The sequence below is a fragment of the Haliaeetus leucocephalus genome, unplaced genomic scaffold, assembly GCF_000737465.1.
Source record: "Haliaeetus leucocephalus isolate CR32 unplaced genomic scaffold, Haliaeetus_leucocephalus-4.0 Scaffold752, whole genome shotgun sequence".
Lineage (NCBI taxonomy): Eukaryota > Metazoa > Chordata > Aves > Accipitriformes > Accipitridae > Haliaeetus > Haliaeetus leucocephalus.
The window spans coordinates 372002-396766 of NW_010973188.1; the positions used below are offsets into that span (position 1 = coordinate 372002).

A 24765-nucleotide genomic window follows, 5' to 3' on the forward strand; every position below is an offset into this window, starting at 1 on the left:
AGGGCACAAGCAGTCCAGAAGGTTTCTGGAATGTATGGGTGACAACTTCCTAACATATGATTAAAAAGCCGATGAGGCAAGAAGTTCTGCTGCACCTCATATTTGCAAACATGGAAGAACTGATCAGGGATATTAAACCTGGGGGTAGCCTTGGCTGCAGTGGCCATAAGATAGTGAAATTCAGGATACTGAGAGAAGGGAGCAAGGCAAAAAGCAGGATCAGAACCCCGGACTTCAGGAGAGCAGACTATGGCCTGTTCAGGGACCTGCTTGAAAGAATTCCATGAGACACAGCCCTGGAGACAAGTCCAGAAGAGCTGGCTGATTTTCCTCCAAGATCAAGAATGGTCCATGCAAATGAACGGGAAATGACACAAAGGCAGCAGGAGGTCTGCATGGATAAGGAAGCGGCTCCTGACTAAATGCGAACATAAAAAGGAAGTGTACAAGAGGTGGGAGCAGTGTCACGTGACCCAGGAAGGCTGTCTGAGGAATGGGATCAGGAAAGCCTACATAAGTGCACAGTGAGGGGTATTGAAAATGAGCTGAGCTGTTGGGCTCAGAGGGTTGTCTTCAGGGGTACAAAGCACCAGATAGTTGTGCTGCCATTCAGAAGGACCTCAAGAGGCTGGAGAAATGGGCCAATAGGAATTTCATGAAGTTCAACAAAGTGAAATGCCAGTCCTGCTCCTGGTGAGGACAGGCTCAGGGCTGACTGAAAGCAGGTTTGCAGAAAAGGACCTGGAGTCATAGAATCATAGAATGGTTTGGGTTGGAAGGGACCTTAAAGATGATCTAGTTCCAAACCCCCTGCCCTGGTAGACAAAAAGTGGAACATGAATCGGCAATACACCATCTGAAGCAAAGGTGACCAACAGCCTCTGGACTGCATTAGGAAGAACATTGTCAGCAGGTTAAGGGAGTTGATCCTGTCCCTCTAGTCACCACCAGTGAGATCACATCTGGAGTTCTGTGTCCAGTTCTGGGCTCCAGCAAAGGGACACAAAGATGATTAAGGGGCTGGAGCATCTGACATGTGAGGAGAGGCTGAGAGACCTGGGACTGTTTATCCTGGAGAAGAGAAGGCTCAAGGGAATCTTATCAATGTGTATAAACACCTGATGGGGAGTGGGGGAATAAAGAAGTTGGAGCCAGATACTTCTCAGTGGTGCCCAGTGACAGGAGAAGAGTTAATGGGCAATCAAATTGACATACAAGAAATATCAAAAAAACTTTTTTACTGTGGGGTGATCAAATACTGGAACAGGTTGCTCAGAGAGGTTGCGGAGCCTCCATGCGTTGACATACTCAAAACCTGACTGGACAGACCCCTGCTCTAGCTGACTCTCTGAGGGCAAGATGGCCCCTTGCAACCTCAAGTATTCTATGATTCTGTAAGACAACTGCAGATATTTTATATAGGAAGTGACAAAACTTAGATTGAATTAAATATCTCCTTGTGACTTACAGTAACTGTGCAGCAGAAAGAAAGAAATAGTTATTAAAAAATGTGAGCCTGGCTGTACTGGTGAGATGCTCTATTTGGTTATAGTGTAATCTATTTATCCAGGTTTCAGTGTGGTGCCAGTTACAAACACTGATTCTCTTGATAGGTTTAAAATATGTTTATTTTTTTTCGAAGCCACATCATTTTATCAGAGGATTTAATTGTACAGATCTTGTCAAAGCAGCACTGTGTACAGCCTATTTATGTACAATAGCACAGCGGCATGCTGTGGTTAAGACTACAGGGAAAACATTGTACTAAGTTATGTAAGCCTAATGATGTAAACATTGACTATTAAAAACACAAGCAAAATGTATGAATCAAGTAGTGTTTTAAGATTCTAAGCAATTATTATTTGCTTAATATTTTCAGATTTCAGAAAATTTTTGATCAAGAGGCAAAACAAGATGTGGTTTTCGACAGCATTGCCAAACCAGTAGCAGAATGGTACGTTGTTGATCTTGAGGGTAGTTGGGGTAACACAGGGTCAAAAATAGCTTTCATTGTATTACTTGGAGGAGAGCTGGTAAATATTTGTCTCACTGTTGTAAAAGTGGATTGATGTTTTAATTTTCTAAATACTGACCTGTCTGAATCTAGGAGATGCGCAACAATCCCCTGAGAATTTTATGTATGGTAAGGTTCCATTTTTAACTCCTAAAATAGCACTGCTACCATTGTCTTTTTTGTTACATAGGCATAGAAATCCATGTCTAATTAGTTTTTTGTCTATAATATAAGCTCACTTCATTGCAAATTAGTTTTCTGTCTATAATTTAAGCTCATTTCATTGCCTTAGAAAAGTATTCCCTATATAGTTCCATGAAGGGGTAAACCTAACAAAAATCTTATTCTCCTGTTAAGTTTTCATTAAGTTAGGGACACTCATGAATTAATACCTGTGAAGATATTCTCAAATATTGCTGTTGTTATTTTTTTCTTAATGTGTAAGCCAGTGATTTTGGCACTGTTTTTGTTTTTCTCCTCCATATAATAGACAAACAATGCTCATATTTTAGAGTTTGCAAAGGCAAGCATTTAAGACTGATGTAGAAGCCCTCTTCATTCATTGTGCAGATTGAATGCCACTCTGAACCGGATGGATTTTTCAATATGCCATTCTCTTTGCTCAGCTTATGCCCACATTGTTGAAGTTAGTACTGGTTGTAGTGGGGGAGAAAATCCCACACTAGAGGAAGCAGAATTTCTGCTTAATGTTTGTTTGTTGATCAAACTTACTGCTCAGAATCCAAACTTGTACTGATTTGGGAAGTATTACTTTAGGTCCCAACTTCTTTCTCATTCATTGTCTGACCCATCCGTTGGTTTAAGCTATGATTCTGCAAGTCATTCTTCAGCCTATTGCACTGTCACATGTTTTGCACTGTAAGAAAACAGACATCATCCGGTGAACGATTAGTCTTCCTCAAACTGTTGCTTGGAAGTAAAAACATACCTAGCTCTTTGTAATTTCATTTTCTTGATTATTTTTTTTTTCTTTCTCTCTATTTTCTTCTTAAAAGTGCCACATAAAGCAGGAGGGTAATTGACAGTGAAAATGAGGAGCCAGTTGTCCTAGTTTCAGCTGGGATAGAATCAACTGTCTTCCTATTAGCTGGTACAGTGCTATGTTTTGAGTTCAGTATGTGAAGAATGTTGATAACACTAATGTTTTCAGCTGTTGCTCAGTAGTGTTTAGACTATAGTCAAGGATTTTTTAGCTTCTCATGCCCAGCCAGTGAGAAAGCTGGAGGGGCACAAGAAGTTGGCACAGGACACAGCCAGGGCACCTGACCCAAACTGGCCAACAGGGTATTCCATACCATGGGACGTCCCATTTAGTATAGGAACTGGGGAGGGGGGTCAGGGAATCGCCGCTCGGGGACTAGCTGGGTGTTGGTCGGCAGGTGGTGAGCAATTGCCGTGTGCATCATTTGTACATTCCAATCCTTTCATTACTACTGTTGTCATTTTATTAGTGTTATTATCAGTATTAGTTTCTTCTTTTCTGTTCTATTAAATCTTTCTTATCTCAACCCACGAGTTTTGCTTCTTTTCCCGATTTTCTCCCCCTTCCCACTGGATGGGGGGGAGTGAGTGAGCGGCTGCGTGGTGCTTAGTTGCTGGCTGGGGTTAAACCACAACACAGTGAATTTGAAACTTCACTAGAATAAGTTAAATATGCTTTAAAAAATTTTGTTATATTAGTCTTTCACCCAAAAGGGATTTCTTTGCTTATCTGACTTTATAACATACAGCTTCAGGTTAACTCATTTACTTAACTTTAAATATTTCTGAGTTTAATGGTGACTGCAGAAAAAAATTCTTTATCTTATTTGACTGTGCTTGGAAAGAGAAGGGTTAAAAGCCTCATTGTTAAATGGTATGGATTAAATTATCCTCAACAAAAACTCAAGAGTATCAAAGCTAACTAGTAACAGACTGATTTTTTTTTTCCTCTGGAGTGTTTTGCTAGAACATGGAAAGGTTTTCCAGTTGAATAATACACTTATACATTGCTCTAATAAACAGGAAGTAGTGTTGTTTTCCTTTATTTCAGTGTTGGCTGATACAAGATTTTTATACATTGATTTGCTCCATTATGTAGACTTCAGTTTTGATTTTTAGATATTTTTAAGTACATGAAAGTAGTTAAATGCTATTAAAATCAATGGTCTTTAGGCATACAATTATCTCCAAATAGCTGAGTCTTTATCTTTAATGCTAAATTCGATTTATAAAATCATTCTTAACTGAATCAAGACAATTTTGACTCTGAGTGTTATACATGTTAAAGCTTGTATTCTAATTGGTGTTTGTATTGTTACTGATAATACTGAAGGATAATTTTGCTTGTGTTTTTATAGTAGAGTAGGCAATACCTGAAGTACGTTCCTGTTTCTCATCCTCTTCCTTGATTTTTACCTTTTCTTAGGCAAAAATACGTATTTCAAAATGTCTTCATAGTCATGATGTTCCTTGGCTAATGGAGTCCTGAACTGTGCCTGAAATTTATTTTACTCTATAGTTAATGACTCAATTTTCCTTTCCATTGTGGGACAGTAAGAATTGCCATGTTACTCTGAAAGACCACAGTCTTTCATAGCAAAATGTTCTTCATTATTTGTTTCTTTCTGAGTCAACATTCTCTTGCATTCATTTCTATTGTTGGTGTCACTTTATTAAGGGAACAGTTTCTGTCTGTGTATTGCCAGGGAAAAGAAAGTAGCAGGAAAGTATCAATGAAATAGTTCAGTAAGATTTTGAGGCTCTTTGCCATGCATACTTACAGTCATGAGAAAATTCAGTTAGACTTGAATGCTCAGAAAAAAACCCCTCGGGCATTGTTTAAGCTAAAAACAACAATGCAATGTTAAGGATTCTAAAATCTTTCTAGTTAGTTCTTGGATGGATGGAAATTGGATGCAACTTTCTTTTTTCCTTTTTTTTTTTTTTTTTTTCTTTTTTCTTTTTCATTGTGCTTTCTTTGATGTTGGGACACTACTTTTCTCTCTTTAAGTCCAGTTACATTGTCATCTTGCCTGTGGTTTCAGAGGCACCAGACATTCATTTAATTTGCTTCTTCAGTCAGAAGTGCCAGCCTCTGCAAACCATTTTAAGTATGTGATTTGCTTGATTTTTTTTTAATAATTTTTTTTAATGCTTGAGTCATCTCTCACTTGGTTTCTTTTTATTATTTGGTTGTGCTTTCCTCTTTTCATTTTAAATATATATTCTTGATATTTTTTTTGTGCAGAGCCAACTTGATCTTTAAGAAGCAGCACTAACTCTATCAAAAATAGAGAAAATAAATAACATCCTTCTTTTACAGTTTGCTAACAATTAAGCATTGCTTTAGTCTAACAACAGAACAAGGTTACTCTTATAATGCTTCAAATATTAGTGTTATGATGATGAATGCAATCAAAAATTAAGTAGAAAATCTTAATGCTTTGGATTAGTTTTGTTTTCAGTTCTAATACAGCCAATGTTTTGTGTTGATTATTAAAGAATAATATTGAAAATATTTTCTCTTCAGATGTATCATGCAAGTAAGAAAAAGCTTAGCTGTTTATAAACCTAATGGCAATCACCTATGTTTTTTTGAAAGATCTGATAGCCGCCAAGGTAATATTCCCATTGCCACAGATTCTAGTTTCTTCTTGTATGCTGTGTTTATCCTAAGAATTAGCAGCTGTAATATACAAAGTACTTCTCTTTACTCTTCTCTGTTTTTTTCTGCTGCTAATTCTGACAGAAAATGTAGTCAAAGTATTTGTATGAGCAATTACCCAGTCTGACCTGGATATATTTGTGGCACAGTGTGGGAAGTAGTGGATTGGCTCACCTGCAGGCAACCTTGCATCACAGCTGTATTATTGCTAATGAGGGTGATTTAGGTACAAAAGACCTGTAGAATCTGTATATAGTAAAAGGACACTTTTTTGGGGATGTCAGCTTGAAACAAATGTAGCTTAGAATTTTCCCTAAATTGAGAAATTGGAGCAGTAATGCTAGCAGTTCTTCCTGAAAGTGAGTACAATTATGAGGCAGTAAAAAGTGAAAAGCTTCATTAAAGTTTCATCTCAAAGGACTATTAGTTGCTCATGTTTATTTTGACTTATTGCACAATTTAGAATTGTTCAAGAAGGCTGCTTATTATAGGCTACAGTTTGATAGCTTTGATTCAGAGTATCTTTGTGTTACATCTTCTGCAGTGCTTATGGTGGAATTCTAAATATATTTAGAGATTTTAGTTAAAATAAGAAATTGTATTACACCTTATTTCTTTTTAGGAAAGACCTTTTGAAATTTCTAAGAAAACTTGCTTGCACTACGCCCTCAAAAACAGTTACATGCGCGTTTGGAAATTGGTAGTGTTGAAAGAAGAGGCATTACCAAATTAGATTTGCTCCATAAATCTGTCAAAGGCATAAAGAAAAAGTGTCATACTGAGATACTTTGTTTATTTTAATTAAAATAAACTTTAATCTGAGCTCCAAGTGGTAGACGATACCTAAATACTGAGTCTCTGTAAAGACAAATCCTCTATGAAAACTTGTTTTCCAGATCCTGGAAATTAAGTTCTTCCTTCTTTTTATCTTAAATATCATGTCTGGGGGCTGGTTTTGCCAGGACTGTATTGATTTTTTTAAATTTTTTTTTTTAAATAAAATAACTGTGAATTGAGGTTTTCTGAGATAGAAAGAAGGAAAGTGAGGGACATTGGTAAAATATTTCAGGTCAGCAAGAACTGAGATAATGAGAGAGCTGACAGTATCCCAAGATCAAAGATATTGGTGGTTTTTGCTTTTTTCATTAGTCTAGCATTTTAATAGTTATTGAATATTTTTTCCAACCACATGCCTTTATGTTACCAGTCATTTAAAATGAAGATGTCAGAACTCAAGTTAAAATAATAATACGAAGCTGAAATAAACTAACAAAATCAAATTAATTAATTTTTAAAGCTGAAATTTGTTTTGTGTTCCCAGGTTTTTCTCTTATCTACATATAAACACTCACAGAATTTAGTCCTTAATTAATAAGGCCTTTTTTTTTATTTTAAACATTTATACATGTTTTATTTATTCATATTATAAACTTAGTAAAAACCTTTCACTTTGGAATTTTTCATTTTAAAACAATAATACAAATTACAGATTACTTAAGTGATCTTTTTAATCCTTTTGAAGACTGAGAAGTAGGTCTTGCAATAGGAATTAAGTGTCAGAGCAAGCAAATCTTTTTGCCTAGACTTCATACTCATCATTGCTGTGATGGCTTTTGGTGTTCTGGATAGACTTCACTTACCAATTGCTGAGACAAGATTTCCACATTGTCTGTTGTCGCATCCCAAAGTTGGAGCAACTCAGGTTCGTGGATTTCCTTTGTCAGAATTAAGGTGAAACGACACCAGGGGATTTCAAACAACAATCAACATTTATTTAACCTAGCTAACCTTGCCCAAGTACAAGTGAACTTATCAATATGAACCTTGCAACATGTCATTAAGCCACTGTTTGAAAAGAGAAGGGGGGTGTAGAAAAAGAAATGGAAAAAGGAACATGAAATTTATCAGAAGGAGAGCCCTCCCATTGAGTCACGAGGTTCAGAGCAGACCTCCTTGCTTTCTGGACTCCTTCTCAAAGAGGAACCCAGGCTCAGCTAGATCCACTCCTAGTATCAGACTTGGTTAATGGTTTATGTTTAAAAGGATGAGGTGTAGGGACTGTGGAAAAGAGAAAAGGAAAAGAGGGAGAGAGAGAAAGAAAGAAAGAGAGAAGAAAAGGGTTTCATCAGTCCTGGGTCCAGCGTTGGTCCAGCCAGCGCAGAGATCCAATTCTGGAGGGCGTGCACTGAGAACTCATTCTCCCTGCTTTTATAGTGCGTTAGTCGACAGTCTCGACATGCGCAGTTCCCATTCCCAGGGTTCTCTGGAATCCGTCAGTGAGCTGTGTGGTGGGGGTGTTCATTGTGGAGTTGCCTCTCTTTTTCTGCTGGCATGACCACTTAAGATAGAAGCACAGTCCCATCTTCCATGGGGCCTCCTCCTCCAGGCGCATATGCTGTGCTCCTTCTCCTGGTCACTTAAGATAAGGAATTGTGGCTTTGGAGAAGCACAGTCCCACCCTCCATGGCGCCCTCTCCTCCAGATATATTGTCCTGTTCACAAAACTCCAGCGTTTTTACAGAGGCCATTTTCTCCACCAAAGTTCTTTAGCAAATGTTTGAGACATTGACTATAATTTGTCAGACCGTCACATCTGTAATACCTGACAACGTCAAAAACTTGACAATAAGGTTGTTACTATTTCTTTGTCTTTTTCATAATGAAGTTTGGAGTAACACAAAAGGAATTGGAGCACTCTGAGTTCCCTGAGGAAGATTGTCACATTTGTGGTTACAAAACTGATGCACTGAGACTAGTCTGAAGTAAAGCAGAGTTTGTAGCAGTTTGTAGCATGTTTTCAGGGACTGATAAGGACTGTTTACTTTTTCCTTCTGCTGCTGCTGATTCTATGTGAATTATGCCTACTGCCAACAATTTAGAATAATTAGGTCAGAAGGGATCTCTGTAGGTCATCTGGTCCAACCTCCTGAGCAAAGCAGGTCTAGCTTCAAGGTTAGATCAGGTTGCTCAGGCCCTTGTCCAGCAGAGCATTGAAAATGCCCAAAGATGGGGATCCCAGAACCCATCTGGGCACCTGTTCTAGGGCTTGACTATTCTCACTGTGAAGAAAATTTTCCTTATACCCACTTGGAATTTCCCTTCTTGCAACTTGTCACAAGTCCCTCTTGTCCCACCATTGTAAGCTTCTGAGAAGAGTTTTGAGTTCATCTCTGTAACAATCCATTGCATAATGGAAGGTGGTAGTTAGGTACATATATAGCTTTCTCTTCTCCATGTTGTTAGAAAACAGCTCCCTTGGCTTCCACTTGTGTGTGATGAGCTCCAGCCCAAATTAACTTGGTTCTGTCAGGCACTCTCCAGTTTCTTTATAGCATCCTTCTACTGGGGAGTCCAAAACTGGAAACAGAACTCAAGGGGGAGAGTTTGTTTTATACTTTTTTTTGCAAATTTTGATGGTAACTGTTCTGTTTGATTCAGCAAAACTGGTGTAGCAGCAGAGGAAGCAGAGTTCTTCATTATACTTAGGCAAAAGCCTCCCTGAAGTCTTGTTAAGCATGAGCACAGAAACAAATGAAAAGTTCTGTGTTCATAAACTTTAAATAGAACAAATGATCTTCACTAGAAATTAAAAACAAAATGTAGTCAGAAAAAACAACCACAATAAAACAACCTCAGTCTGCTTTCAACCTCTGTCTACTGTCACTGGGCTTTATACCACCATTTATATTGTCTCAGAGATATTTAAGGACAAAGTACTGAATGATATTTTAAACTGTAGTAACTACCTATAAATTGTCTAGCTCTCACTTAAGGAATTTCTCACTTGAGGAATATTAAGCAGTTGTAAACATATCTGTCAATCTAAGTGGAATTGTTTGCATGTGTTATACTTCTGTATCACAGCCTATATTTAGGAATTAGACATCTTTTGTGCATGAAGCAAGTCAGTTGAGTGACTGAAAAAGCCAGTATATAACTCTGTAACAGACATTTATTTAAATAGGGATCTAAAATGAATTTTTAAACAAAAAGTTAATTTCTTACCGTGTACGTTTTTAAATTGCCACTAATCATGAATAAATTAGAAAGTGGAAGTTAACTGATAACTGAGTAAGAAAATCTGAGGGGAAAAAACCACATGGCATCACTGTCCTTTAACTACATTCATGTATGAGTCCATACTAGACAGAATTGTTCTGTGCCTGATAATTGATACAAAGTTGTACTGGCAGCTTTTACTTAGCAAGATTGTAAGGGAAGAGGTGGGGTCTTTCTAATGTAACCAAGAAACCAATAATCCACTAAAGCCCCGAGCCTAGTCTTGTTTTCCCCCAATTGTATCAGCGAGTCGAAGAAAAGATGCTACCTCTCTCTCAATACCTGTTTTTTCTTATACTTTCAGACCATCATAGTTGCAGGTACAGGGTTACAGCATTTGTTTGTTCTTCCTCAGTGTTACTGGCAAAGTCCTTACATGTAATGACCATTTCTTATTAACAATTTTTTTCTCTGAACTCTGAGGATTTTTTTATGACTGTCTTATGACTGGTAAGGGAACTTTTAAAATATTGAACCCTTGCTATTTTAATCAATGATTGATTATTTTTTTTTTCATCAGTTTGAAAAAGTCTGAAGGGCAGAATAGAAAGCATGTTATAATTCATTTTCATAAAGTCAAAACTTATTTTCTTGAGCAAGCATCATTACATAAGATTTTGTGTAACAGTACTTGAGTTATTAAGCAGTTTTAAGGTTGTAGTGAAAGTGGAATAATTAAGGAACATTTACTTCAGCTTGCTGGTTTTATTATGTCTCTTTTCCAAAAGAAGTATTAAAATTAAGAGTATACCAAGTTAATTGGAAAAAATAATTTGTAGAATATATGTTGGGAGTTCATAAAGTACTGGAAGTACTCTTGATACATGCAGATATGTTTAAATACCATAGTGTGTTTACACACTTACACCAGCAAAAAATCTGCATCAGATTGTCTCATGCTTTGGATGCCACCTAAAGCTCAGTAAGATTATTGGAATGGTGGTTTTTGACTTGAATAAGATTTGGATCATGGTCTTACTTAATGATACTGTGCAGGTGGAGAACTCTTCCTCAGTGTGTTTTCTAAATCCCTGCTGGTTATTTAATATTTTGTTTAGAAAAATACTGAAGATATTGCAATTTCTGTCTTACAGATTGTCATTCTGGGAGATTTCTTGGTAGTCTGTGTCATAGCTTGGAGGTAAAACTTGAAATTTTTTTGTTTATCGGATCACATTGTGCTAAATTATGTTGCTGTCATAATATATGGTTAGGTTTATATAGCAGTGTGATCTAATTAATCTCCTTAATCAGTTGTGTGCCCAAACTACCTCTACCTCTCACTTGGAAAAGGTGTGCTTTCAATTCTATGCAATATAGAGCACATATTCAATACTTTCTTTGTGTTTAAAAAATGTTGCTGATTATCTTTGTAAGATCAAGCACAAGCTGTTGTGTTTCTAAAAACCAGCAATAATTTTTCAGTGCTTAACAAGAAAAGAAACATTCAGTTCTTAGAGTAAAATGTAAGAACAGATCTAACCTTTTTCTATATTAAAATCATCTTGAAGTGGGCATATAATTAGATTAGAAATTCTACTGCAGAATAAAAGGATAAAGATGATTTAGGACAGTAATAAAACAATACTTATTCACAGATTAGGAGTTGTTTGCCTGCAATTAATGTTATTATTTCATTAAAATTGATATTAACTGTTGTTACCATTTTCTTTTTGGTTTCTGAATATTTCCTTTATTTTTGTTTATTTTTGGTTTTTTGTTGTTTTTTTTTTCCTCCTCTGTTTTATTCTGACTTCCATCAAGGGAAACCTTGTTTAATGATACCAGCTTTACTAAACAGAGCTGCTTATTACATAAATACTTGTTGATGAATTCAGAATACTTAGCAGGTAATCATGATGTTTCCTCACCAATATTTTGCTTTAAATTGACTTTTCTTACAGTGATTAAAAACAAGACTAAAATTTATCATCCACCACACCTTTACATACAGTGAACAAATGTATATATTGTCACATAGACATACATGTTTTTATAAAAGAAGTCTGTCACAAAGTGTTACAAAATATGCCTGCATGTTTTAACATGTAAGGAAAATGAACTCTCCAAATTTTGTAACACAGTGAAACAAATGTACAAATTTGGACAATTTTTAGTCATCTTATTTTAAAAACTTATTTTTCTCTGTAGCAGGCTTTATAGTTCTGAGCTTGGTATTATTAAAAAAAGAAGGCCCTCCAGGAGCTCTGACAAGTTGCAGGAGTAACTTTGCTAAAATATACCGGAGACAGAGTTCTCCAGCAACTTTTTTAGCTAATCTGTCTGGAAGTAGTCTATGAACTTCTGAACAGGGAGCTATATAACATTGCGTAAGTTCATGAAAGATCTTTTCAGCAAAGCCTCTCCTTGGATTATGTGTCTTTGATGTGTTTTGTTTGAAGTAGTAAAGAGACAATTTATTCAACAACACGTCTCCTTAACCATGCCAAAACTCAGTTTCCTGGGAGAAAAAAAAATGCAAATTTCTGGATATTCTGATAACACTGAGGGGACATGATTGAAAATATCCTTTTAATGTATGATTTTTATGTATGCATATTTTAAAGTCTTCACAAAAGTACCATCAATAACCATGTCAATCTGTGTACTTTCAAATACTAAGTTTAACAAAGGTTTGAGATTTTTATTCAGAGAGTCTGAAGAGCAAAGATGCAGACTTTGCCTGGGTGAACTTACGTCTTGCAAAGTAGATTTTTCAGAATAGGCAGAAAATAGCTGCTGATTCTCTACCGACTTTCCTAGTAGAGAATCTGTTCCACTACTGTAGGGGACAGCTTTAATTTGCAGATGAGAATCTTCAAGGATCCTTTTGGTGGACACTGTTTAGAAAATACACTCTCTTCTTGTCATCTCATATCTGGTGTTGCCAACTTTTTTAGGTACTTGTTGTGATTACATTTTGTGATGAAAGGGAGAATGTGTATGTTTTCTGCTCACTGTACTAACTCTTCGCATCGGAGAGACCCTTCACTTTGTCAAGGCTAATTCTGCAGTGTTGTTTGTTGTTTTTTAAATAACATTTTATGGGTGGCTAAAGGGTTATGAATCTTTCTATGTTTTTATTTTCCTAAAGGCATTGTGCATCTTAGGTTGAAAACAGTAAGGACATATCTTAAAAATTCCTGAGTATTTAGTAAATAGATATTGGTTTAATTGATTTTTTGATTGATTAGGTGTTGGTCCACCTACATATATTGTTACCATTTCAAGTGTCACTGGGACAATGAACTAAAATCAGATTGATAAAGTTTGTTATTTATTTTTAAGTTGAAGTTCTTAGAAGTGGAAAAAGAGCAAAGTGTATCTTTATCAAGTATTTGCTATGACAATAGCTTTTCCACAAGCCTCATTGCTAAAACATCCTGTATTCCCACTGATTCCAAGAGAAGTTCCTTAAAAGAAGTGTGAATTAGTAACATCAGGCATGGATTTTATGTGACTTAATCCATGTAGACTTTATTACATACAGACCTTCAAAATTTATATTGGCTAATATTCAGAATATTATACCCAGATTGGTGGTCACACATCTTCAGTTTTGAAATTTGATCTTTCATAAACATATATGTGTACACATAAGCTTTAGTTCTGTTTAGGTCATAAGTTTCTTTGTGAACAGGCTGATACAGTAGAGACTTTTCCTTTTCAGTGCATCTTCCCATCTCCTCTTTTCAGGAAGTGAGATCATAGTCTTCAGCTTGCTTCTAAGCCAAAGGAGCTCCATCAGTCCTGCTTGAACTCCTAGTCCATTGTCTTTTATAAAGGTGGTTTTCTTCTTAGAAAAGGAATTTATTCTTCATCCTTTCTTCATGGGGTTGCGCTTCACTCTTAGAAGGCTTTGCCAGCAGTTTTGCTGATATTGGTAGTCCTCTTTCCATACAGGCTTCCTTAGCAACTCAAGCAGGCTTTTCTTAAATTGGCTTGGTTGTTGGTTTTAATACACTCTGAATGAAAGAAATGAGTGCTGTAAATATGGGCAGGATGCAATTATATATATAAAATTATACACACCTGCACACATATATAAGAAAGAAGATTGACTTTCATCTTGGATTTTAAAGTGGAATTAAACTGTGGAATTATAACGAGCACTTTCACAGTGCATCTCAGCAATGCAATATTAATATTACCTATAATTACATTGGACTGTGAGAATACATTATTGACATAGATATGTTCACATTTTCTGAACTGTCAGTGTTTTCTGGAAAATTGTTCAGATCTGTGCTGATGCACTGCAATAAATATAAGAAATATATGAATCAAGTAACACAAAGAAAACTCGCTGACTTTTGTAGGTGTTTTGACAGTGTATGGTATATTACATTTTATCTGATGTTTACATGTGTGGTGATCCTAATCAACAGCTTTTTGTGAAGTACACGGACCTCAGGTTAATAGTTTGCAGCCATACCTTTACCACTTTTTTAGACACATTGCAAAGCACACCTTTCTGGGGGAGCCATGTCACAGTAATTGAAATTATATCTCTTTAACAACTTTAAAGAAGAGAAGGAGTAAGAAAACTTAACAACCCAAAATGCTACATCTAGAAGAGCCAAAGAGCAGAGATGTAAAAACAGAAGAGCAACTGTATTGGGTCAGACCAAAGTTCCATCTAGCCCAGTATGTTATGTCTCACAGGGACTAACAGTCAATGCTTGGGGGGCGGGGGGAAATGAAAAAAAAATGTGTGAGCATGTAGAGCTACTTCCCCCAAGTATTCTGGTAGCCTTTAGTTGTTTGTAGTTTAGGGACTTTCTGATTTGTCTGTGTTTAGTAGCCCTGAGATAATTTTTTTTTTCATCAATTAGTCCAGTCTCTACTGAAGTCTGTGTGAACTTTTAGCATCCAAAACATCCCATTGCAAGGAGTTTCAGAACTTAACTACATTTTGCATGAAGAATCATCTCCCCTTGCTTGTTTTCAATCTGCCATCTTTGAGCTTCTTTTGACACCCCCTACCTTCTGACAACTCATTATTGTCTTCAGCATTCAGATACTGTGACAGTGGGCACTAGAAATTCCTAAGATAGATGAATGAGGTGTTTTACAATAATAATTGTTTTGCTTTTTAACATCTGGAATCTAAAATCTTTATACACTCTGAGCATTTTGGTCTTTGGGAGCAGTTGTTCACTGTAGTTCCTTTCTACATGTTTCTGTTTTTGTCTCCGATATCCTACTGTAATGAATTAAAATAAGCAATTTGGCAACTACTCAGGTCTTTAAATAAATTTTAGTAAGTTGGAGAACCATTACATCTCTTGTGGCACCACACCAGCAGCTATCTATACATGGTTCTTTTCCTCTTATGGAAGGGTTGTTTGCCCCTTTTTATTTTTTAAAATCTTAGCTTATTTATCACTTTTTCAACAAACAAAATACACAAGAATAATTTTAACATTTCTTTTCTTTAGCAAAATTAGTAGGTCTTTAAAGACATAGTAGATGAAATCCAAAGTAGATTTTGCTTCTGATAAGTTTTGTCAAGAAAATAATTCTTTCTTCATTACTTTATTTGTTTTCAAATGCTCCCGTCATATACTTTGTCAGGAGATGCTGGAATTGTGGTAGAACAATTTTGAGATTGATGAATCCAGGAAACACTTTGTAACTGACAGCTGCTGAAAGGAAAGAAAAAAGCATGACAATCTAATCTGATATCTTTATCATATATTCTGTCAACTATAGACTCTCATGAGTTCTGGTTTGATTTGCCATCTGAATATTACAGTCAGTAACTGATTTCATCACTATTTAATTTGTGATTCTGGTAATTTTTTATTCAGTTTTTGTTTGCTTTTACAGACAAGAGAAAATACAAAATAAATGTGTCCTCCATCATTTTTATCTCATTGTTTATAGCCAGTCAGTGTGAAGCATAAAATCTTAGAGCACTTAAAATATTTTTCAAGCTCAGGGCAGTTCACAATAACTAACAAGAAATGGAATTAGAAATGTGGAAATATATTTTTAGTATTTTTATCTCTTGAGACAGAGCTGTACAAGGGAAGTGCATGGTAGTCAGCTATGAGTATCAATAGAAATTTTAATCATTGGATACCTGAAATTTTACTTCTAATATCAAGGGGAAAATGAAACGTTGTATTCATATTTCAAACATCAGCCCATCAAAGGGGTCTTACTTGGGAAAAATATGACTTTGTCTTCATAAATACTGTAAGAAATTTTGCCATATATTAATAAGAAAAAAATGCTATATTTGCATGTAAAAATAGTTCCTTCAAATTGTACTGACTTATCAGTCAGTACTGATAATTTATGGGACTGGTTTTTGTTCATTGCATTAAAAGCTCCCTCCTTTAGAACAAAATCAGGACCAAAAATCTTGAAATATTTTGAGTCACGACTTAAATTCTGTTTAGTCAGCCATAGCTCCTGAGTTGTATGTCAGCTGCAGCCGAGACCCATGTTTCCTCCACAGCGTGCAGCTGTGCCACTGTCATTAAGCTTATCTACTGTTTGGTGGAAATCAGGTGGAAGTTAATGGTGAGAGTGTGGTGAATTAGAGAAAGGTATTTGAACTAGACTTTTGTTAGGTACTTCTGCAAGTAAAAGAGGTGTGAAAAAAGCTGATTGAGTCTGAATGTCATTTCAACCTATGCCATTGCATAGCTACTATTTCTGTTCCACAGAAACTTGTTCAGAGTTCTAACAGAAAAGTTTGCTTTTATCAATGTGGTTCTGTGTGTTTTCATAGTAAATGAGGATTTTACTACACTGATATAAGCACAGGCTCTCCTGCCTACCCTTATCTAAGCTAGGAATAGTCTGATAGTTTAGTATAGTAGTATTCTCAGAATAAAAAAAAACCTGTGGTATAACTGTATCCTTACATGAGTTTCTAACCACAATATAGTCTTCTCTGTTTGCAATTGAGTCGTATGTAAAATATTTCTGGATTCTTTAGCTGTAATGTGTCAGTGGTCACAATTCCTGACATCTACAGTCTTTTAAGAGACTAAATATCATCCTTGCAAAAAATCATCAGCCAAAGAAGAAAGTATACAAAGGTAAATTAAATAGTAATAAATATGATCAACTAATGATGATTTTCAATAACGGGGTAAGTCAAGGCATCAAAAAGGCCTTTAGTTCTAGATAGTTTAAATTCCACTGAATCTAGAATACATATCTTGAGGTGTATTCTTGTATTACTGAAGACAGCTGCTATGTAATGAAGAATTACTGTTAATTATATTTTGGTTCTATACGAAGTTGATGATAGAAAATGTCATGTCTTATATATTGATTATCTCCCGTTTTTTTATTCTGTAGTGTTTTGGCAGGATATAATGGTACTATCTTTGCATATGGTCAGACAGGCAGTGGCAAAACTTTTACCATCACAGGAGGAGCAGAACGTTACAGTGATCGAGGCATCATTCCCAGGACTCTATCTTATATTTTTGATCAATTGCAGAAGGTATGGGACATTGTTTTCTGTTTATTTTTAATATCTGGTTTACAAATACTTAACTATATTGCAAAAGGTTGTTTTTATAGTAGTGTTAGAGGAAGCCCTAAAATTAATACTGAAGAAAATACCTAACTTGACATGTTACCTTATGCAAGAATACATTGGTAATAGTTTTGGTTACCCGGTTTGTTGCAGTGGACTGAAAATAATGGACATCACTGGAGGGTTTTTTGTAGTTTTAAAAACCATGCTATTTTTAGTTGGTGCAACATACATTCAGATCACATAGCTGGTTCTCCTTGTCTTAACACTTATATTAGCTCCACTCTGGTTTTATATTGTGTGCACGGCCTTACACTCACCACGTACAAAAATTGCTCCGATTCCTCTGTAAACAAAGTGTTGTATAAAAGATGGAGCATTACTTACACACTCTTCATAAGTTACCTAATTTCTTTGTGCTTGACTGATGCTCAAAAAAAACCCAAACCCAACCATAAAACAGTAAAATGAATATTAAGCATTTTTAAATATTCAGCTATTTATTTTACCTAATGCCTTTATTTTACCTAATGTTACTGATTAGCTAGACAATATTATAGAATGATAACACTAAATACATCTAATTATGATGAAAAGCAATTTTTAAAGTCAGTAATGCAAATACTTTAAGTATTTGAAAGGAAATAGATATTCATATTAATTTTCCTTCTCTGCTGTTTTCCTTTTAACTCCAATTATGCACTTGTATGGAATGTTTTTATGTGTATATGGTATTAGTAATAAATGCCTTATTCACTGAATATAGTTGGATAGAAAGATCCTTAGGCACATTTCTTAACATAATTACACATGTATAACATATGAACAGGTAAAGGTGTAAATAATAAAATGTCACAAAATAACAACAACAGCAGCAGCAGCAACAACAACAACAATAATTTACTGTTATTAATTATTCCTATTGTGTTATTTCCAAAATGAAAAAAAGGAAAAAATAAATAATCCTTTGGTCTGTTTTTAAAACAGTATCAGTACCTAAACGCTATTTAACAGTGACTAGAAAAACATTTTCAAAGGTAGTAAGCTGTATTCTGAAAACCAGTTTTGCATGTGCTTTCCATCTGAAACTTTTATTTGAGAAATTTTCACTACACCCATATAAATATTGATTTGGCTTCACAAAAAATTTGGGCAGTAGTAAATACTGCCCAGTATGATTTCTCTGTCTCTTCCCTTTTTCCTCATCTTATAGTATTCTGAGTCTTACAGTTCTGTCCCAGTTATTTCTTAATGTTTTTCTGTTCATTTTTTTAAATACTGCAGAGAAGATTTTCCTGTCACTGATAGCTCAATGCACCTGCTGTTTGAATACTGAATTTGGCATAACACGTCACTCAAGTGTGGTAACTAACCTAAAGCAAAGAGCTATATACGTACTTTTTAGGTGAATCCAATGATGTAAAAATGAATAGTATATTTCAACAACTCTAGCTATGACTGCAGAAGTAGGGGGGGGGAACAATACAAAGTATTAAAATAGTTTTGTCATTACAAAAAGAAGAATACCTTGCAGAATTCATAAGTGTAGTTGTTGCAGTTACAAATTAATCAAGCTGATTTACAGATCATTGTACCCAACTGAATTTGAAGTCTTTTACTCTTTTACTTTGAATAAAAAAAAAAGTGTTGTTGCTTCTTGTGCAAAAAAAAAAAAGCCATCATGCCTGGCAGAAAAAGAATTGGTAGAATTTGGGAGAAGGAGAAAGCTGACTGCAATTTAATTGTGTGGTTCTTCTGGATCTACTGTGCCCCCCCAAAAGACAGCCAAAACTTAATTTGGCAGCTTATTCATTTTATGTACAGAAAACATGGCATCAGTTCAGTTTTACAGAAGGCAATAGTGACATTTAAAATACTACAAGTACACTGTAATGTCTCAACATCTAATGACAGAAACAGAATAAATACAAATTATAAAAAACCCCAACTTTAAAAGTCTTACCACACCTGAAATATTTCTTATTATATCCTTACATTAATTTTTCTAAAAAGTAAAGGATAATTGTCAACTGAAATGCTTCAGAAACTCAAATAAGATGTCAGCAACAACATTTCTAATTGAATAGATAAGTTAATTTTAAGTTAGTAATTCCAAATCATAAGTCTTTTGACTGACCTCCAGCCTGCAGTTCAGAAAGAAACCTTCAGTAACATATCCTATTTTTTGCCACATATAAGGGGACTGTAAGAAACAACAATAACTAGCTGATGATACAGTGGTTGGCATTCCAGGTATAAGAACTTTTTTCTAAAGGAGGATGGGGGGGGGCGTTGTGTGTGTATATGTATTAGGTTATAACCAAAATATTGTAGAATTATTTCAATTTGACATTTGTATGCAATGAAATCAGTGAATAAGTGAAAGGGTGCACCAGAGTAAGCACACTGATTATTGTTCGTTATGTTTACAAGACATTTCATTTTCTTTTAGTGTCTGTAATACTGATATGGGTGAACACAGTCAATCATCCTGGTGCTTTTGTGACTATAGGAAGCAGAAGTGAAGAGAGGAAGAGAGGAGTCTGCTGTAATATGTGTTTTTTCTCTTCATTTACTCCATCAGGCCTATGACTCATTTAAGATTAATCTTCACATTTAAACAAAGCTATTTAGTTAAAAAAATTTAAATATTATTTGATGTTAACATCAATCCTTACATTGTACTTTTATACTCTGACATTCATCTAATACGGGGCACCAATTCTTACTCATGAGGGTATATGTCTCAGTCACATGAACATGCCCTGTCTGAGTAAGGGTTAACAATATTAAGTAATTACCTTGGCACTTTCAAAGTATGGCTTTGGCAGGTAAATGTACACAGCATATTGCAGGTGCACAAAAGCTTGCTCTTGTGGGAATGGAAATGAAAAAAAACCCCAACAAACCAGCCACGTGATGATGTTGTCTTAGACCTTCTACTGCACTCACATGACCCCATGGAGCACTTTTGTGGTGGAAAGTGAACAAGTTGATCTTGCAATTGCCAGCAACATACAGTGTCAACACACCAACATTACTTTCTAGTGCTTATTATGTAATAAAAACAAAATCAGATGAAAAATAACTAGTTTATCTGTCATCTTTTCAGCACATAGTTTCTACAAAAATAAAAATGTTTGTGTTTACATTTTTGGACTGGGTTTTGGATCAAAAGCTCTGCTTAAGTTATACTTGTAGGGATATTTCTGCCTGCCTTCTTCCAAATATTGGGGTTTGTTTTGTACATTTTCTTTCTTGGTGCATCTTAAAGCATCTCTTCTTGGTGTTTTATCTTTCCACCTGCCTTTCTTTTCACACATTTCCCTTGTTTCATTTCTTTTTATCTACAACTGTGCTTTGGAAAGTGCTGATATAGTGGAGAAGAGTCATCTGCCTCTTAACCCTAAGTAGGATAGAACAGGAGAAAATGAATTGAGGAACACAAAATACAAAACTTTTGAAGCTCTTACTTGCACTGAGACACTGCAATTTGAAACCAAGGAAGCAAAACATTTTACCCCAAATGAGAAGCAAATCAAGCCCTTTGTTTTTAAGAACATCTCCTTTTAATTTATTGGTCAGAAATTCTCCTATTTCCACATCTTCCTGTTTGAACAATTCCTTACTATATTTTTTCCATCCATCTGCAGTGTATCTTTTTAAATGCTGTCCCTTGAAATAGTGAACTGTCATTATAAATAAAAAAACCCATGGCAAATAACTATTCAATGAAAATGAGAAGTTCATATCTCACAGTATTTCGCAAAACAACTGTAGTGGATTGGATTATTAAGCTGCTACTGTGAGTGTGATATCAGTGCTTTCACAGTGGCTTCATCTACTGAAAAGAAATGACTAATTTTCTTATATTTTGGGAATCATAGCCCATTATTTTGAGGTTTATGTTGTTTGGATTTGGCTTTGGAGCAGGAGAAAATTCTGTCTGCAAAACCAAGTTGTGTTAAGTTACATTTTGGCAATGTATTATACAAAAATTTAGGATTACAGCTGACATCATATACAGTGCTTAAATGTTATGATAAAGAGAGTGGAAAGCAGTATGTCACTGATGTTTCTAAATTAAGTAAATCTTTGATTTGTTTTTATTGTTGTTGGTTTGTGGGTTTTTTTAAGCATAGTCTTTCTATCCATAATAAGAGGGTTTACCTCTTTATAATAACGTTCTTTTTTTGTCATAAAAGAGAAAAATGCATGTTGCATGGTTCTGTAAGCAGGCTGCCATGTTCTAAGAGTATACAGACTTTTCTAGATATAAGGAACCAATAAAAAATCCCAGACTAAACTTATGGGCATGGTGGGGTTTGGGGGATTTTTGGTTTGGGGGTTTTTGTGTGTGTTTTGGTTGGGGTTTTTTTATTGTTTTTTTCCTTTTGCTTCTTGAGCCTTTATACATATGGTAATAGAAAACATAAAAGTATCACAAATTGAAAAGATAAACCATACCCAGGAAAAGAAAAAGCAACAGAGTGACAAAGCAACATAAAAGCTGTAGTGATAAATTTATCCTCTGATCTAGCTCTGACTTCTCTTAATAGCTCTTCCTTTTTTCTTTTATTTTTTTTTCTTTTCTTATCCAGGATAGCAGTAAAGTGTATACAACTTATGTTTCCTACTTAGAAATCTACAATGAATGTGGTTATGATCTGCTGGACCCAAGACACGAGGCCTCCAGGCTGGAAGACTTGCCGTAAGTAATAAAAATACAGAGAATCATCAAAACCAGCAGAAATCATTTTCATATGCTGTGTTGCATTGTTTGGGGACTTTTTTGAAACTGTGCTACTAATCTCAGTGTTAGTTAACTCAAAGTACTTTATTTTCTCAATTTTATCAGCACTGTCTTAAATTTTCTTTTATTTTGTATACATAGAGGCTAGGGAAACTAGATGGGAGTAACTGAAGGTGGAAGTACTAAAAATGTATATTGATATTATGCAGAAGACATCTTTTGCAGCCACTGAAAACAAAAGGTAAGGTATACTTGTTTTTCTCATGACAGCCTGTCTCTATATGGTATGCACGTATGTGTGTGTGGCAGAGACATACGTAGCAGGCAGTATTTCCTTGCAACAGTAGGGAGAAAAACTCCCTGCTTCTACTTGGACCTTTTCCTTCAAGGATAATTATTTTTCTAGAATAAGCAATTATGAAATAAGGTAAGTAACAGATAGAAAAGGCCACAAGGAACTCCAAAGGACAATATACTTACTTCAGAATGGATGATTGTTATAATAGTTTTCATTGATAAGACACTAGCACCTACTAATACTTGGAGAAGGGTAATAAATAAAGGTTTGTAGGTCATGAACATGTAAGTATGGTGAAGTTAAAGATCTTATAATTTATAGGAAATCCAAATCCCAGTTTCTAAGTTTCTTCTGAAAAAACAGTTTATAGTCTGTGTTATTCTTAAAATAACTCAGCAAACAGTAAATATGTATAAACAAGTGAGTTGTTGACTGGATTTGCAAATGCTCTTAAATAATGCTGGGAACCATAAACTTTATTATTCAACATGATGGTGACTGAAACACATGAATAGCAATTAAATCACTGCTGATACAAGAACAGGAAAGGAAACGTACTGAAAACTGCCAATGGAGCAATAACAGAAAATCAATAGAATTTCATATGAAAATAGCTAAGTATGTTATTAACATATTAAGCCCATTTTATTTATTTAAAAAAATACATCTTCCAGGTTATGTTAAAATATAGCTTTAGTTTTCTGCACAATATGTGGTATCTAGGACACATATCTACAAAAAACTTTCAAGACTGATCTTTGTAAAACAAGCTAGTCTCGAGATAAGGAAGGCAGCAGACAAACTCAAAGTATGAGAATGGGGCTGTAAGTTGGTCTAATTGCTTCACTTTCTTCATCTGTAAAATGGAACTAAATTTTATTACTTTATGACACATTGGTGCTATAAGGACTGTCTGTATTTACTGATGTCTTTCAGGGCAAAGTTTAGGAATTTAATTTGATTTATCTGCTTCCTGTGCTATGCAGAGTAAAATTTTAAATCAGAGGCTAATTTCAATAAGAATTTAATTTTTGTGCCCATTTTTACAGGTGCAGATTTTCTTCACAGTTGTGTGTAAAAAACCAGGCTGTTACACTTTTAGTCAGCTTATAAAAGTTAATGCTATTAAGTTATTAAAGTTTATTAAATGATTAATTTCATTTACTATTTACAATATTTTATTTGAACTCATTCCATTTATTCATTTTATTAAATTGAATTTATTCAATTGAACTAAATTGAATTTGATTAATTTAATTGCAACTTTATTTGAAACAGTTATTTGGCAGTCATATGCCCTACAAAATATGTCACTTTTTAAAACTAGGTTCTGAATATTTACTAATAATCATGAATTTTAGAATCTCAAAATTTGTTTACGTATGGTGATTCAATTAAGCTAAAGAATAACTCCTGTTATGTATTAGTCTATTTTAAAAAAGTAAAAGTTGACAGATAATTTAGTTGTGAATTAGGGATAAAGCACACTGGGATAATCATAATTACCTGTAACTTATATAGTGTATACTATTCCAGGATGGGTTTTAGTGAGATAATAAATTTTTCTCTGCAGAGTAACTAATCTTAATAAGTGCTTAATGGTTTTACTATACAGGGTCATTATTTTTTCCAGCACATCATTTGTCAAAAAAATATGTACTGTACACTAAAACTATACCTTCACCACTCATATATAGCATTGTATAAAAGTATTTAATTAATGAAATATTTTTTGTTTATTTTTTAAGGTAGTAATTTAGGGATTCAAAATTTAAAAATATATATAGTGTCATTCTGGGCTAAAAAGGGAGTACAAATTGCAGGAAAGGGTAGTTGCATGATTAACTACATTTTAGTTACTTGGTTAATTTTTGTAAATTACAAAGTAAGCAGTAGTTACATATAAGTAAATAGTAATCACATATTTTAAAATATATCAGATGTTTATTACCTAATACATATTTCATTTTTCTGAGAATTTTATGTGCTTAAGACCTTCTTAGATTTTAGTGGTAGTAAGCAAAATACAGAATAATCTAACTTCCTCAAGTTTGTTTGAAAGCATGTATTTAATGAGAATATTAAAGAGAACTTACGTTTTTTGTACCTTAAAAGGGTCATATTATGCATAATTTCCTGTTGATCTTCACAGTGGATCATCAAGGTTTTGAGCACCATACAAAGCCAAATGCAGGTTTTCTATGCTTGGGTAGATATTAGCAGTCTGTGCTGATGCACTCCCAAGTATATAAGATAGAGAAGAAAAGTGTTGAAGAAATGTGTCATTTTAGAAGAGTAAGCAAAAGATAATTAGCCTCGTAAAGTATGCAGATTGTTTTGGAACAGTATTGTTATCCATATTCCTGCAAAAGAAGGGGATGTAATTTGTATCAAAGATATGTACTTCTCCATAGCAAACTCTATGTTAATGACTTTACAATATCAGTTCAATGGAAGGAATAAACAC

General features: G+C 34.7%; 1 protein-coding gene across 1 annotated transcript in view; it reads left to right on the forward strand.

Annotated features, from left to right (window-relative positions):
- The window catches only part of KIF6 (kinesin family member 6), a 181259-nt gene that overhangs the window by 2363 nt on the left and 154131 nt on the right, over nt 1-24765 (forward strand). Inside the window, exons 3-5 of the mRNA XM_010581255.1 lie at nt 1880-1954; nt 17064-17211; nt 21849-21958. Coding sequence (XP_010579557.1) covers nt 1880-1954; nt 17064-17211; nt 21849-21958 — 333 coding nt within the window. The remainder of the gene's footprint in view (nt 1-1879; nt 1955-17063; nt 17212-21848; nt 21959-24765) is intronic.